Raw genomic sequence first — 17,490 nt, 5'->3', positions numbered from 1 at the left:
TAAACATCTTTTGACGAGATATAATTTGCATTACATTTCTGCTGTATGAAGGCAATAATATGAAGTTGCAATACGGTGTAGAAACTCCTATAAATATCCACTATTTGGCATATATAGAACGTAAAATTGTTAAGGTGGCACTTTTGCCCCACCCGACCCTAAGTGAGAGTTGACTACTCAAGCCACACACTAGAGTCGGTATATATAATGAGTCACGCCAAGAGAAAAACAGTTGAACTCGCATCACGGTTTTCGAAAGATTCCATTTCTTTTCACTTGGCAACAGAGGACTGCTACATCAGCTTCAAATGACTTCTAGCGAGCAAAAAAATAGCGGCTGTTGTAAATCATTATATCAGTGATTTTGTCCAATCATCTCAATAAAAAATAGTAGAAATTCTCATAACTGATCGTTACCAAACGTATCCCATGACAATTGAATGCTCACTGCGTGTTTATGATCATTTCTTCGATTATATTTTATATTTTATTGCAATACCTTTCGTGGACCTTTCAAAGCATCGTAATGTTTGTTTACTTTGCACGATAGGTAGCCGGTTTGACAGTTCAATAGGTAGACTTGGCTTCACTCTTGGCGTGACTCATTATACACTGACTCTACCACACATATGTTCGATGACAGTTTATGTAACCTTTAAATGACTGGTTTTGGTTGTAAAGCTGATTACTCAACATAATTCTATGAATTTGTGTTACATGAGACTAAACCTTGAATGAAGTCACTGGTGCTAGATTCCCACCCGTTTTTGCATGCAAGTTGATGAAGATGATTTCGGTGGAGGAATCCGAAACGACGATATAATGGAACAAAGTACCGACACGGTCACTTACCCGCAGCCACTTATCAACGCATTTCGCGTGGAATTCATGCGAACACGGTAGCACTCGCAACATTTGACGAGATTCGAAGTCACACATGCACACCACGCAGGATGTTTGATCCCCTAAAACGATAAAACAAATTTCGGTATAATTAAATCCATCGAAAAGCTCCAAACAGTTCAAATTTTGAGACCAAACCTGTATGTGTTTCCGCGTTGAATTTGTAACTAGGCAGCTGATCGATTTCCGGCCGTGCGAGACCACGTGGTTTCGCCTCACCCAGGCGTTCTGCTAAGCTAAGTAACGCTTCGTAGTTCTCCGTTTCGTTAGAGTCGGGTGAGTTGAGGTCCGGCTGTTCATACATCGACAGCGGGAACATGGCTCTGTGAGATAAGAATTGCAATTTGATTTTTATGCTAATGAATACGGTATAGAAGCAGATTGACTTACAAGAAATTTAGCAGAATGCCGGAGTATGCGGACGGTGTAGCCGACAGGGATACCTGCGTTGGCTGTGGAGCTAGCGTTTGATGCTGCAGACTTGGATGGCGATGAGCCGGATGGGCATGTGGATGGGACGGTGGCGGTGGAGCTGGCCAATGGAAGCGGGTAAAGTTCCGGCGTGGAGCGGTGATAGCGCGGCGAGCCGTTCTATGCAGCAGCTCGAATTGGCCCGTGCGTCCCTGGAGAATATTCAACACGGTCGATATTTGGAAAATAATATGAAACATCTGAAACGCCCAATTCCTTTGCTATCTAATATACTTACTTCCGTTGAAATATAGATTGGAGTTGGTGGCGATATCTGAGTCATTTGTGGCGAGGAATGGATATGTGCTGCGGCAAGTGGAGACACATGCAACGGAGAAGCACCAGTATGATCCAGCCCGTCAAGGGATAGCCCATCGGGTCGCTGTCATGGTAAAGGGAGACAATAAGATATCATTCATGTAAGTTAAATATAAGCCCGTTTTTTTCAAAACTCACCTGTTGAGCTAAGTGAGGATGCTGGTAATGAGGCTGATGTGGCTGTGGATGCGGATGGGGATGCGGATGAGGATGTGGATGTGGATGTGGATGTGTATGTGGATGTGGATGTGCATGTGGATGTGGATGTGGATGCGGATGCGGTACTGCAAGAGCAGCAGGTGTAGATGCGAAGGCTCCGAAGTGTCCTCCAATGTTACAGGTTTGAGCAAACGGTTGTGAATAGACTCCATGAACCTTTGGAGAAAACAATTATTTAGTAACGCACAAGATAACATTGTTTGAAAAAATTACTTGGCAAGGTGGTATGTGCGGTGCGGCTGGGTGACCTGAGCAAATCGAGATGTGTGGTCCAGCTGAGTACGTCCACAGTTGCTCATGGTGACCCAATGGAAGGCTAACAGGAACTTGATTGATGTCAACCATCAGTGAGGGATGCTGATGCTGTGGCTGAGGTGGTGACGGTTGTTGGAAAACCTGTGGCATTGCCTCCCAAGGACGTGGCTGTTCACGGAATCTTGGTCTACGGATCGGTGGACTTCCCTGTTGCAATGGCACCAGACCGGGCTGATGCTGAGGCAAGTGCAAATGGTTGTGTTGGTTTTGATGGTGTTGACTCAGATGGGGTGGTTGCTGTAGCTGCAGCTGCTGCTGTGGAGGATGACTGTGATGGTTGCTGTGATGGTTGTTATTGTTCCGAGGTGATCTTCGATGATCCCAAATGGCCGGTGGAGATTGACTAGGCATTCTTGAAACACGACGTCTTTTGCGTGATGGACTATCCGATTTGATTCCGTTGCTTCCGTCGGAGTTGTACGACGGACTTGGTGTTTGGTGGTTGTTCGTATGCGAACTGTTACCCTGATGATATGGCGGACTGATGCGTTCCCTGTTATTCTCACGACTATTTCGCATCGAATCCAACGACAGGACAGACCTTGCATCCAGATGTAGGTCTGACCCTCTGGATGAATTCGAAGGTCCTTCGAAATGATTCTGCAAGGGATTGGGAAGCATTGTTGAAAAAAAAAATCTGTATTTATGTGAATATACATACCGAATGACGATCCAAAGTAGATGCACTATTGGTATGCCGGTTTCTATCCTGCATACTCATGTTATTTCGCCGGTCATTATGGCTTGGTCCAGCTCTAAGAATTTGTTGAGATCTATTATTAACACTACCATCTTCAGTAGCACCGTAAGGCATTAAGATTGGACGATTGGTGATTGGAGGGGAATGTAATTGCATTGGTGGGGATTTTGGTGAGTATGTGAAGGATTCTTTAGGACTACTCCCGTTATTATCACTGCATAGTGGTAGTAGTAGTGGTAGTGGTAGTGGTAGTAGCAGTAGAAGAAAAAGTAGTAGTACGTGTGTATTTTGAACATTTTTTTTTTTGCAATTTATTTACCACAACGGACAAAAAGCATGCGGAAGAAAAATCAAAAAACAATCATATATTAATTAGAAAATAAATTACAGTTACAATAAGCTTATGTATAATATTCGTTGCCTACAAAACTGTTATATGAAGAGATTGGAAACGTTCGATCGAATCGGAAAGCTATTTGTGATATAAAACATGAATGAATGACTAGAGCGAAACGGCAAGATAATATCAATCGACTCGCGACTACGCAACCGTACACCTTAAATGCGGGGTGGTTCGAAGGAAAGCATGAATGTTAGTTGAAGATGTGCAAACATTCTGAACCCATTCAAACGATTACTGTCTACCTTGCGTGGAGCATTATTTATATCACAAATGGCTATCAACCACATAACTATAGAAAAAATTACACCAGATTTATTGATATATGTAAGCGAAAGGACAACATTTGAAGCCAAGTAACAAAAGGAATTGTTTTCCAATTATACCTACACTGGAACATTGGTTTCAAATGTTGTTCACAGAATTCTATTGCTATCGGTTGGGGATAATGTTTTCAGAGATGGACACACAGCATGTGGAAATACGGAGCTAGTTTTGATTTTATTTTAAAACCTCTTATTTCAAACCTTAAACCTGAACATTCATAACGTGGTATTTTGCATATTGTCTTTCTCTGTTGATCACAATATGGCAGTTTATGAGCCTTTCAAATAAACGAACTAGGGTAGATGTACCAATTATGGCTATACGTGGAATACCATAGGCCATAATCGGTACACAGCATAATAGGAACGTATAGCCATAACTGGTACACCTACCCTAGATAAAAATAAATAATATGGCAGTTTGTGGATTTTCAAATGCACAGTGGTGCAGAATGGGATTTAAGTAAGACAAAAGTCCCAGTGGTTTTGTCTTAAGTTTTAAACATTTAGTGACTATTTATGGCTCAAAAAGCTCCTGCTTATGGTTATTCTAAAACATAGGATGGTTCTCAAATAAATTATTAATCAAAAACTAATTTTCTTATTTTTGAAAATATTCGGCAAAGTTTTAATGAGGTGCATCTCAAGACAGAAACATGTTTTTTTCTATCTCTAAATGTTTATATTTTTAAGCCTTATTTTTTAATTGACTGTTCGAGACATCGAATGGGTTATTAGGCAAAAATATTAAATGTTGCTCGCTTTTCAACGTAAGGTCGTAATTTTAGTCGCAAAATGATGAGAATTTTTTCAAGTACTGCAGATTTCATCTGTTTTTGCCGAATGTTTTATTTTAAACTATTTTTAAAGATCTTCAATCCAGGCCATTGTTTTAGATAAATATATAATAATGTTTCCAATATATCAGCAGAGAGATAGCTATCTTGAAAATTTTGCAAAGTCCGAGAGTAATGAAAATTGTTCTCATGAATTCTTTAAGTTCAATAGTTTACTATTCAAATTCAGTATAATGACCCATTCGGTATAACGACCCATTCGGCCTAGTTACCCATTTGGCCTAATGTCATTCGGCCTAAAGGCCCTACACTCTCCACGTTCATGCTGCTATGATCACTTGGATGAAAGGAGAAATGTTACAAACTGCACTCTAGAGTCTTTTGCCGTTTAATCGACTTTCTTTATCTAGCACATGGAAATGAATTTTCCCCATAGTTTGTATCCATACAAACATCTACATTTTTGAAGCTCTAAAATGAACTCGAGTTTTGTTTATTTCATCTAATGTGTTTAACGCATTATTTCTATAATGCCTAGCTAGACTATCAGCACGAAACGAAAATGAAAAAGAAACACGCTTGCTCATCCCTTTCAGTGAAAGTAACGTCGATTTTCGAGTTGAAACGAAATATCACCGTTTTTTTAATTTATTTCATATGCGCTATGTCCTGTTTCGTAATTTTTTTTTTTAGGTAATAATGTTGTTGGGAAATAAATCGAACATCTTACATGTAATCTTCAAGTTTTTTCACATGAACGTCATGAAACCTCGGTTGATGTGTTTCATGAAAAACGAAACTATCAAAGTCGAGCGCTCTTTCAATCGTCCGCTTCACCGAAGCTTGAAATTTGTTTGTAGACGCCGACGGAGGAATGCTGCGAAGATGCTCGACTTCAACAGAAAAAGAAAGCTAGCAGTCTCTTTGTCACATCGATTTTGTCGATAAAAGCTGATATTGTAACGCCCTGATGCAGACCGCTCGCAATTGTTCAATTTAGAGGCCTGTCCAACGTTTTTAAGTCAAGGGCCAAGTGCATATCACCTGGCTGGCCATAAGTTTCAATTTTAAACTGGAGCCGGTTTTTTTTTACACGAATCTTACTCACAGAGTGAGTCACTTTTACTCATTCGTATGGAAAAAAAAATCTTGAAGCGTATGTTACTCATGCGCTGAGTGACCCACGTTACAATAAATTTCCCATACGGATGAGTAAAAGTGACTCACCCGTTGAGTTAGTTTCGTTTTTAATGTACGTTTTAACGTTTTTACAATAGCATTATCTGATTTGGGCCAAAAGTATTCAGTTGTATCCATGCTTGGCATACACAGTTGTACACACCAACTGCTCATTTGCTAATAACTTCGCACACAGTTGACGTAACATAGTAAAAAATCATTGGCGTTGATTCAAATGTTAAGATTTACCTACTCTTTGCATATTTATAGTAAACTATGATCCTAAACTATCAATTACTTTAAATAAAAACAAATTTCAACAACTGAGTGAAAAGTTATTAACAAATGAGCAGTTGGTGTGTACAACTGTGTGTGCCAAGCATGGTTGTATCAATTATTGGTGTAAATCCAGAAAATTAATAAAAATGTGTAAATTTATCGAAGCACGCTAAAATTATAGATCTCAGACATTTTAAAATGTTTAAGCATGTGAATTTATCACTGACCGATCAATCAAGGTTTTTACGCGGTTTCCACATTTTTATAAAATCAGAAATATTTAACTCATTTAACAAGCATTAAAAATTGTTAATTATATACAACAACAAAGAAACGATCTTTAGCAATGTTTTAAAATAAGTCTTTTTATTTATTCTTATTATTGTTTTAAGTTAAGCATGAGTGATTTAATGAGAAACTTGAAATTGTTGGCTGTTCTCCAACACTCGCTGTATATTGATCTCAGAAAATGTTACCGAAATCCGCAAACATGATTCCAAGTGTTTGTTTGATAGAGATGAACGAGAATAGAACAACACGCGGACCGAATGTGAAGATTTTGTCAAAGCTATTCTGATTTATATCTTCTTCTTCTTTGCATTTCAAGCTTATTGCTTATGGCCTATTAGCTTATTTGAGAGCACGCAACTTACTGTTCAAGATGCATTTCTACAGTTATTAATGGAGAGCTTTCGATGAGAGCTTTCTAACCCGAAAAATTCCTGGACTGGACAGGGAATCAAACCCTGCCGCCTCCAGCATGGTCTTGCTTTGTAGCTGCGCCTTTGACGACTGCGCTAAGGGAGACCTGATTTAGATCGCTTTCTCTCTCTGATTGAACGCTCACTATCATAAAACCACTGATTGTGACTCTCTGAAAGTGATATTGACATGTTTGACACATAATGGCATGAGATTAAATCCATGATAATCTACTCAGTAAGCAAAAACAGTTGCTTTTAGGCCACCGAGCCATATCACATAACACCAAGTATGATCGAGTTGCTGCTGTAACGGCCTCTCTTAGCTCAGTCAGTGAAGGCGCAGCTATAAAGCAAGACCATGCTTGAGGTGGTTGGGTTCGATTCCCGGCCCGGTCTAGGAATTTTTCGGGTAGTAAATTTCTCGTCTTCCCTGGGCTGACAAACGATGACGACGAGTGTTATCAATCACACTACTGTATGAGTGCACGCACAAAAAACCGTTCCAATATTCGTGAACAAAATATCATGAGAACCTGAACTGCTTGTTCATATGAATTCAGACTCAGTTCCCGTAAACGTGATCAAGTAGATCGTATTTTCAACAACTTAATCCCAAATCTGTGAACTTAGTTCACGCCTGTTTGGCACTGGTCAAATTCGTAACGCTGCATAAAATACGATGCCATAAACCCATAAATGTGATTTTCGTTCCTGCAATCGTGAACTTGAATCATCAGCTGTCATTTTCAGTGGTTGTTTACTGTTTAATGCCAGCAATACATGCATTTTTGAATTATTGTAAGGTAAGCAATGTGCGAGTAATTAGTTTATCATAGCAGCAAGACGAAATTTTCCGGCAGTTGCAGCAGGGTGACAGTGTAAACCAAAGGTGCTTCTTTCAATTACGGACGACAAGCTGTGGGCGGCAGTATTTTCAGCGGTCGTGACGATAGCAGCGCCTAGTCAACGCAGCCGGTGAAGTAGAGTACTGGGATCCAGCATGACTACGACGCCCACCTCGTCTAGCTCAAGAGTTAATAGTGGAGCTTCCTGTGCAGCCAATTCCGTCACCGTACTTCAGCAGCAGCCCTTATGGTGTTGCTAGAAGTTGATCCAGGAAAACTAGCGGCAGTAGTCCACTGATTTATTCATTTATCGCAGTTTAAGGATCTGCGAACGGAATGTGGAACCCGTATGCTACGGGGTGGTCTTTAAAAAGATTCGGGTTTAGATAAAAAAAAAAAAAAAAAAAAAAATAGAACTCATTAGCCAACGGCTGAAAGTCTCCTTAATAAAGATATAAAAAAAAAAAAAAATATTTCTTCTACATTTCAGGCTTGGATTTGATATCAAATTTCGTTCTGCGCTATCATTTGAAAATTAAAGTCCCAGACAAGTGATACATTGCATTCAAAGTCTATACCAAACACGCCATAAAAAAAAAATTCATTTGAAGATCTCAAAAGCTACTAATATAGATTGTCGGTAATTATTTTTTTAATTTGTACCTCTGTCTCTTTCGTATGCTGTCTACTGTGTTATTAGGCCCATAATCGCATATCAGTCCCATATGGAAAAATTAGGCATTGATAAAATGGCAGTCAAAGTTATGAAGTGCGATTTCCATGTAAATAATTTAAGTCATAGTAAATATATTAATTTTTTTTTCTAGTTAAAATCAGTTGCATTAAAGCTTGCATGTTTTGTTATATCAGCGACAAATGTGGCAACTCGAAAATCAGAACTGTAACTTCACCTCTGGACTGAAGGATTTAAGGATTAGACTGATATGCGATTACTTTGCTTGATGGGACAAACTGACTTGATGATGTTTTCACTTTTTTCACTATCAAAGTACGAAATTTTATCACGTAATATGAAAGTAGATAACAATCGATAGTAGAAAACGTTGTTATCGTGAAATTGACGAAAATCCATATGGGTCTGATATGCGATTATAGGCAGTATTGTACTAGCTGTTTATACCCTTAGCTGAGTAGATTATGAAATGTTTAAGTAGTATGATATTCTAGCATTGTGGCTGGGGGACCTCTTTCTAAGGCTTCCCACCTTTTACAGAGATGAACTAGCCTACGGAATTTAAAAAAAAGTGAATTATTTGACGAAATCTCACCAATAGACTTCAGTTTTCACATTTAGTTAGCTTAAGCAGTATAATATACGCATCCTATGGGGCAGCCTATGAGATGTCCAGTGATTGTATTAACCTTTGCGTACCCAACACGCAACACAAATGGCATGAACATCAAATGTAAGTGTTTATTTCTTACATCCTCTGCAACAAATGTTATGTCAGTTCTTAAAGTGGACTGTAGTGTACCAGAAAGTTTTATCAGAATGAATATTTTCATATAAAACCTTAATAAGATGATTTTCAAGCCTCAGTGTATTTTTAAATTTTTACTAACATAAAAATAAAATAGAAAAAAATAAAAATCCGTCCGACGACCACTCTTTTCATGCGATGAAGTCCTTATACCGTGTATGCAAATCTGAAATAGAGTCTTACATTTCCCGTTTGGGTGAACCTTTTCCTTAATAAAAATATGATATTGCTTCCATTTCACCATTATTTAACCAATTTTGAAAAGATAGTTTTGAGTCATACAAAAATTGCTTCCGTCTTACTTTAATATTATTAAATTAAATTGCTGGGTCAAAGGGTTTGATTTTAATACGAGCAAACACTATACACAAAATCAAAAATTAAAAGCATCTCCTGTTCGATTGGAAGCTGTTTCATCAAAATCGGTCAATAACCGACAGAATGGGAGCTAATAAAAATTTTATAAGAGAAATGGTTAGAAACGTATGGATTTATTAAATACAGATTGAAGAAAAATTATCCGTCGTCAATGTCGTAGTCATAATTTTGAAAATTGTATTACTAATACATTGATCTACAATATATTTTGGGAAATAGATACATTAACGTGCTTCGTAAAATTTCCATGGATGTCTAGAAATGTCCTCTTTTGGCTGCCAAACACGCGTTCAACCGTTTAGAAAGTCGTTCCTCTACAGATATAGCGTTTCAGAACTTGTCCAGACTGGACGATCCAAGGATGTGTGTGTGTGTGTGACAAATTTTTAAGCTTATCATAATGTTTTTTGTACATCCGTATTGGTATTCTCAACATCTTAGCGACACAAACCCGAGGATTTCCTTGCTTGTAAAGCTCGATTATTACACTACGTAATCGAGTTGACTTTGTTGTAGCACTACAAGCGAACGCATTCAAGCTAAATGTTGCACGTCTGTTTACAATAAACCAAGGTCCCTATTGGCACAGGTGTGCTCAATTTAGCATCTGTCAAATACGAGATATCCACCCTATATTTCACCTATTCTGCGAGTCATGGACAAAAGTCACGTTGTGTGACCTGACTCTCCGTGCTAATAGGATCTCACTAATGACGACAGAGAGTCACAAGCAGTGCGCAAAACAGTCAGGTTCAATGAGTAATTTTTATATGAATATGAACTGTTATCTGCCTCATCATTCACTGCCTCGTGAGAGTCTGAATGATTGAGAGGTAAACGAGTCACTGACAGCCGAGCACTCAGTCAGTAGCTCAGTCCGCATGTTTATTCTTCCGGGATGGTACCCAATACTTATTTTGAATTACTGAGTGTACATTTTCTATGGAAAAATGCCTCAATCACATACTGTGTGAGCGAAGGCAAGCGGTGTGAGTCGCCTGTTCGTGAGCGACTGAATATTTTTGTTGACTCTTTCATTGCCTCGTCCTTTACCGTTTGGTACAAACGGTCTGCACAGAGCAATGGATTGAATAGTGCAGTGCTTTCACACTCAGCCTAAGCAGTCAATAATTTTACGCATTGGCCACAAGACTCGCAGAAAAAGAGAAGTAAATTTGACGTTGAACAGAGAAACAACCCATCAAGTATGAACGAAGATTTGTTATATATAAATACTTCGATTAGTGTTACCTAGTTTTACTCGTAAACTAAAATAGTAGATTGAAACAATGCTAAACCTATTTCTTGTTATCTATATATTCATGGCAACTATCACAAAAAATTTCCACCTTGTAGGGGAAATGGTTCTAATGGTGGCCTATGGATCTAAGATTGGGCCCATCGCTAAAAATCGGCTCTTTATCAATTTTATCTAGATGGTATTTTGGTCGCTATTGAAAATTTAGTCGATTGTTGAATTTATGTATGGGCCCAAATTAGGGGCATTTAGACCAACATTTCATCCATTTCCTATATGTCCTTAAACATACACTATAAAAAGTCAATCGTGCTCTACTATAAATGTCTCTGACAACTTTAAACTATTCCTGTGTGGTGTCGATCACATATTTATTTGTGACCTTGATTTCCTGGGATAAAAATTAAATAGTTGACTAAACACATCACGCCAGGCTGAACGAAACATTGCAGTTCTCAAAATCTTCTACTAGATTTTGCATATACTGTACATACGTGTGGCAACATGAATTTGACAATATTTGTACTACAAACACCAGATGATTCTATTCAAGCATTATCAGGGCCGAACTGTGTATTATTGAAGTTGAAAGATGAGTGAAAAGCGACAGAACGTGTAACTTAGCCTGCCAAAATATGATCCTGCTAATCGTACCCGCTATCACACAAACATTTCACAATGCTAGATAGAGCAGAGGCATCAATTAGATAAACTTATAGAATTATCCTTAAAAGCGATTGGATTCTGGAACTATTTAAACTAGACGAACAAAAAGACAGAAGTAGATAATTAGATGAAAATAAAAGAATTGAAAGTTAAAAAGAGAAATATTTTGTTTTATAAAGCAGGAAAACAGTAAAACATAGAGCAGGGTGAAAGTTTTAAATGTAAAAACAAAACTAGTATCAAAATAAAAACAGACATTTTTAAAGAGCCAAACTATAATGTCTGTGCATTTAAGGGGTTCGTTTTGCATATCATGAGAAATTAAACACACAGTATCTGATGTGAACATTTCTAATCCGAAACAGAGGCGTTCAATTAGGAACCAAGATGTGTGAAGTGTATGAAATGAGAAATAAAAGGACCATTTAATCTATATATATGATACAAATAAGGTTGCATGTTACGGCGAAAGGTTTTAACAATCAAGCTGGAACCATTCGTCCACTTTGTATTATTTGAAAGAGGATGTTGGCTGCAAATATGGGTGAATTCAAGACTACACAAGAGAAAATAACACTGATGAGAAATATTCCATTTTCCAAACAATTACTAGGATGCATTTGTAAATTATTAATGGTGTTGCGCTTTGATAGGGTTTTTTTTTTTTCGTATAATTCCGTATTCCAATATTAATGCATAGCATAGTCAATGGCATTACACTAACACAACGTGAACCAAAACCACTGTGTGGATCAGAGCTGGCTTTAGAGTTTGAGTGGTTTGGAGGATATCACTGGATAATCGTCTCTGGTGGAGTGAGCTTGGCAAGAATTGGTTTAAGCCTTACGTTGTTTTTTTTTTTTCTAAGGTAATATTTGGTTTTATGTGGTTTTTACATACAAAATACGTTTTGTGAGGAAGAAATCATACCTTTCATGAACAGGAAAAGTGCGCAGATGGCTGTCGTAACCGGAATCAATGACGCATAAATGTAAGATTGCTACATCTTACATATGCGTCATTGATTACGATTAAGGAAAGTTGTTTGTTAGAAATGCCAAGATTATTGGGGATAGTAGATCTCAATACCTGAGTTTTAAACATTTTAGATCGTAAAAAATAAAATTAAAATTAAATAAATTTGAGGATCTTTTGAAAATTTGGGAAGGAAAAATACAAAATACTTATAAAATTTGTTAGAAATGTTTAATGGGAATTTTAGGAAATGCTATAAATATGAAGTATTTACTTCTATTTTGTCTGTCTACCAATATTTACGATAAGGTACACCGGGGCAATTGCATTGGCATATCTAATGGAAGTGCCTGGGCTGGCAGGTCTCGTCTCAAATGATCTAGGCTCCCTCTAGATCTGTTTGAAGTTTAATGAAATTTAAATTGTCGGTATTAGAATCACCATACAACATATGGAGAGGGCCTGAATCATTCTGCAGGGGTCCAGGCACCCAAGGCACACCCGAACGGTGAATAGAACTAATTTTATCATAAATTTCTAGATTCAAACACGCCTGAAGGTTAAAAGTTTAGTGCTAACACTTACATTGGATACAATAAAATGATGTTTGTTTTTATCCCCATCGCCAGAACTCAAGTTTAACTCAACATGTAAATTTTTACTAGCGAATCAACTTATTTGAGAAAGAGTTTGTTTAGCTGGTGATCAAGTATTTAGAAGAAACACGAAAAAAGCTACAAAATTTAGCAGTTTTTTTTTAGTTGAACCCATTAAAACAAAGTTATAGAAATCAAAGTTATCACTTCTTTAGAACTTATTGCGTACATTTGTAGTCTGTTCTGTTCAAAAACTTCCCATCTTTGCTTGGTTTCCTATCCATATGGGGCTGATATGCTATTATGGGTAGTATACTTATGATGATCATGTGATACCACCAAACAAACTATTTCCCAAATAATTGCAAATAAAGCAGCGTTTAACTAGTTTAATGTTACATATAACTAAAGACTGCATTCAAATGATGGGGATATCAACAATATTTATGACATTCAAAGTGTTACTTCATACGCGAAGTTTGCGATTTTCAGAGTTGTTTGGAAATGCTATCTAACATGAAGCTTTAGTGTGATAATTTATTAGCTAGAGAATGGTCTTTAGGAGAGTTCCGTTAGAGTACGGCAGTATGCAAATTGAATAGAAGTTGAAAATGAGCGAAGGGCCATTAATGCGACAGTACAAAGTCAAACGCACACCCTTTGCCTAACCCGTACGATGTATGCGGAGATTTGAAGTATGTCTTCAAATCTACAGAATACAGAGTGATTTCAGTTTGTTCAATACTTCAGTTTGACCAGGCATCGCAAAACAGGCATCATTCAACTGCCCAACAAATTATTCAAAAAACTTCATATGATCATTGATCTCCGAATCTCAAGATATTTGAATTAGACTGCCCAACATTTAAAATCACATCTCCCAGTGATTCTCTCAAATACCAAATTGTTCAGAAATTATTCCAAAGATCTCCAGGTGATCATAGATCTCCAAAAATTCCTCAAAATATTTGTTCAAGACTTCAGCTCAGTCAGTCTGAAGATCTGCATTTGCCCAAGATTTCATATTACATATCTTAGATATTCTCTCAAATAGTAGGTTGCTCAGAAATTATTAAAAATATGATCATAGATCTAAAAAAAAAACCACAATATATTTGTTTTAGACTTCAGTTTGATCAGGTATCGTTCTGAAAAATTGGAACGGCTCACCATTTCAAGTCACATCTTCCAGATATTCTCTCATATGCCAAGTTGCTCAGAAATTATTAAAACGGTCTTCAGATGTTCACAGATCTCCAAAAACTCCTCAGGTTATTTTTTTAAATACTTCAGCTTGATCTGCCCATCAATTTAAATCCCAATTTCAGGAAGAGATTGATATGCGATTACATTACTTGATGGGACAAACTGACTTGCTGTTGTTTTCACGCTTTTCATGATCAAAGTCCGTAGTTTGATCACGTATATAATATGAAAGTAGATATTAATTTATTGTGAATAGCGTTATTATCTTAAAATTGACGAAAACCCATATGGAACTGACATGCGATTATAGGCAGTACAAATAGCAAACTGTTCCGTAAATCATTATGGTGTCTATGACAATAAGTAGTAATTCCCAAATAAACTTCAAAGGACCAGTGCAGTATGAGTTCTCATCCAAATGACCTCAAATTTTAGGAGGATTATCAGGACCTGATTTGAATCGATTGAGTTTTTTGGAGCATATTATTTATATGTATATATTGTTGATCTACTACTATTTATTTATATGACTTTTTTTTTCGATTTAGGTTAGCGACTGAAAGTCAATTTTTATTTGTTATATGCGACAGTTTTTATTTATATGTTTGGTAAGTTTTTACAAATCCAAAATAGGTCCCACTTTCCCCGGTGTACGAGAAACGTGAGACCTATTGCGCATTTTTGTAAAGTTAACATTTTTCAAGATTATTTTAAAGTTAATAATTAGCTTTCAATGTACGTAAACTTGTGCAGCGATGTTAGTAGATAATTACTGTGCATTGTAAATTAAAAAATATAGATTATTGTAGATTACACAATCGCAGAAAGCTGAACTATCAAATTGTTAGGCCCCACTTGCCCCGGTGTACCATACTGAAATAAACTATTAGAACTGCGGAAGATTCCTGTAATGTTTTCAAGCATTTTTTTTATCATGCAGCATTGGACAGTCTTCCCCAAAAAAAAAACAAACATGTCAATCAACGACCGCCTGGAAAGGTATGATTTCTTCCCTCATTTAGTACGAATCTCTTCATTCCTCTCCATATTAATCTACTTTAAGTCTACGACACCATGGCGAAGAGAGCGATGGGAAGCTCTCCAGGCGCGGTCATGCTTTTGATTCCAAAACACTCACCCATAGTTGAAGCTATTCTCCATGTCCTTGTTGTACCAGGACTGGCTGTGGCCGCCATGGTTGCGATTGGAATGATGTGAATGGTGAGGCGAGAACGGCATACGAGAGCGATTCCTTGGGGCGGCTCCGCGTGAGTAGGGTCGCCTCGTCGTTCCTGAATGGCCTGGATTCATCGTTGAATGTACCGCTATTTCTCCCGTCTATATCCCTTTCGTTTTGTTTTGCTCACTCTAAAAAGTATCGTTGCTACACACAGCTATAGCACACGGTGTGCAGTTCGTCTTTGTTTTACCTCGCTGCGGCACTGATTTTTATTCAAATAGCAATACCGAATCTTTTCTTCGTTGCAGTTTTTCCCCCCAAGCGAGGAAAATGAATGGCGACGGTTGGAACGATCTGAATATTTTCTCTCTTTGTATTGTTTATTTTCCAAGCTCCTTTGATTTTTCTTTCTGTGTTTATTTTACACCGGGCTGGCACAAGGGCTTATGTTCGTCGAAGATGTTTCTTTCTTCGCAATCAACGGTACCGTCAGCTTTTATTGCATATTGAAAATGGTCTGTTCTGTTTTCACGTAACACTTTGCCTGATTGAAAAGGCCTTAAGAATAGATCACACACATTTGCGCGACTCGGTTCACAACACGGTTTGATTATTGCGCTTTAGCGGCATACAGTTGTTTAATTCATTCATGAGGTAAACCTATATTTCTCGAGGCCTGCATTACCTACATTCATACGGATACTTCACTACACAACGATAACTGTAGAGCTCGGCGGCGTCACAGCAGAGTAGTGTTCATGGACGCTACAAATTTGTACATTCACAATAGAAGAAAACTCGAAGCAAACACGTGATAGATTGAATAACGACGCAAAAGGGAAAATGTGGGAAACCACGAGAGACGAGGAAAATGTGTGCGGCAACGTGTTCCGTTTTCTTTTATGCTATTCTATGCTGCGCCCGTCCGTACAGGGCTGGACGCATGTAACGATGGTGTTTGCAAGCGACACAACGTTCAACGCTGAAAACTTGGCGTGTTTCTACTGCAGTAATTTAACGCTCCAGCTTTGTTTGTTTGCTTCCGGAACAAGGGGAGGGCAAGTCGAAAACGATGATGCCGCTGCTTGGTACTACTCTGTCCAGCGCCGTATCGGTCCAAACCAAACTAGTTGGGAACTTCGTTTCTGCTTCACGCTGCTACTGCTGCACTGTCTGCTTCACGAATCGATACGCATTTACACACTGTGGGCTGATTCGGGGCGAAGATGGCGCTGGCCAAAAAGTCTACAGAAGAAAACCGGAGAAGAAGATGGAGAGAAACGATGGGAAAATGTTAATTTCACCGCCTGAACTTTCGATTTCAATGTGCAATGTGTCTGCCGTATGAGTGCGGTAAGCTTTTCTGTAATTATTATATAAGAAAACGCATAGAGTTAACCTTAAAACCGACGCACAAAGTAGACACCGAAGATAGATTTGCGTTTTCTTTCTTCGTCTGCATGTTTCTCCTATCGACCGTACGCAAACATCGTTCGTTATATTACATTGAACTGTTTATCAACAAGAGCGTAAATAAAAACATTCGGAAAATATAAGCCTCTGCGGAGTAACAAACAGCTGGCTCAAACGGGGAAAAAGAGAAGAAATATGCTTATTCACTCCAGCTATGTCCGCTCGCGTTCTGCCCAGCAGAGATACAGTGCTACGAAATGTGAGGTCTTATGCTGCTGCTACCGGGACACCACAAGGCAGTGGCCTTGCTAACGCGCATGGCGGTGGTCCCGTGGTTGTGCTCATGCGTCATGCTTCAACCCACAAACACTGCCATCCGGTACGGTACACTTTAGAGAAATCTTCATATAGAACGCCAGCAGCAAACGATGACAAGGATTTGTTTGGAAACAATAACACATCGTTATGCCTTTTGTGCGAAGATGAATACACTTGAGCATAAGGGGTTATAGCGTTGCAGTATGCTCATGTGGCAACATGGGCTTCAACAGTGTTCTGTTCTTTCAAGAGAAAAACGTAGGCATATATTTCATGTTTTGAATAAATTAATGGTGGGTCGGCTATTTCTGGCGAGCATGGTTACACTTGACTCTTTGGTTGTATAGAAAAGACTTCCTGCAAAGTAAGTCGCACAAGTTTGCTGTAGCGTCAACATGTTTTTTTAGATAATCCATTTTGCTCCACCCCTTGGGATCGATTCCAAATCACTTCCTCACATAACGTTAGCTCATCTGCATGCAAATCATTTAAATATTGGTTGATTTTTTTTTAGTTTTTTCAGCTATCAACAGTCTTATTCA

At 38.2% G+C, this 17,490-nt stretch overlaps 1 protein-coding gene across 2 annotated transcripts in view; it reads right to left on the bottom strand.

The window, feature by feature from the left end:
- Positions 1 to 16,326, bottom strand: part of LOC135712868 (RING finger protein 44-like) — a 29,469-nt gene extending 13,143 nt beyond the window's left edge. Inside the window, exons 1-8 of one of the 2 annotated variants that reach the window (XM_065235949.1) lie at positions 15,176 to 16,326; positions 2,888 to 3,140; positions 2,125 to 2,826; positions 1,831 to 2,067; positions 1,613 to 1,756; positions 1,294 to 1,526; positions 1,042 to 1,226; positions 853 to 965 (exon numbers count right to left, since the gene is read on the bottom strand). In XM_065235949.1, coding sequence (XP_065092021.1) covers positions 853 to 965; positions 1,042 to 1,226; positions 1,294 to 1,526; positions 1,613 to 1,756; positions 1,831 to 2,067; positions 2,125 to 2,826; positions 2,888 to 3,140; positions 15,176 to 15,348 — 2,040 coding nt within the window. In that variant the 5' untranslated portion in view covers positions 15,349 to 16,326. The remainder of the gene's footprint in view (positions 1 to 852; positions 966 to 1,041; positions 1,227 to 1,293; positions 1,527 to 1,612; positions 1,757 to 1,830; positions 2,068 to 2,124; positions 2,827 to 2,887; positions 3,141 to 15,175) is intronic. The other variant, XM_065235950.1, reaches the window with a different exon arrangement.
- Between the last annotated feature and the right edge of the window lie 1,164 nt (positions 16,327 to 17,490).

Source organism: Ochlerotatus camptorhynchus, unplaced genomic scaffold (assembly GCF_037179485.1).
Source record: "Ochlerotatus camptorhynchus isolate MF236.1 unplaced genomic scaffold, CSIRO-AGI_Acam_v1.1 ptg000510l, whole genome shotgun sequence".
Lineage (NCBI taxonomy): Eukaryota > Metazoa > Arthropoda > Insecta > Diptera > Culicidae > Ochlerotatus > Ochlerotatus camptorhynchus.
This window is presented reverse-complemented; position numbering and strand designations above follow the sequence as displayed.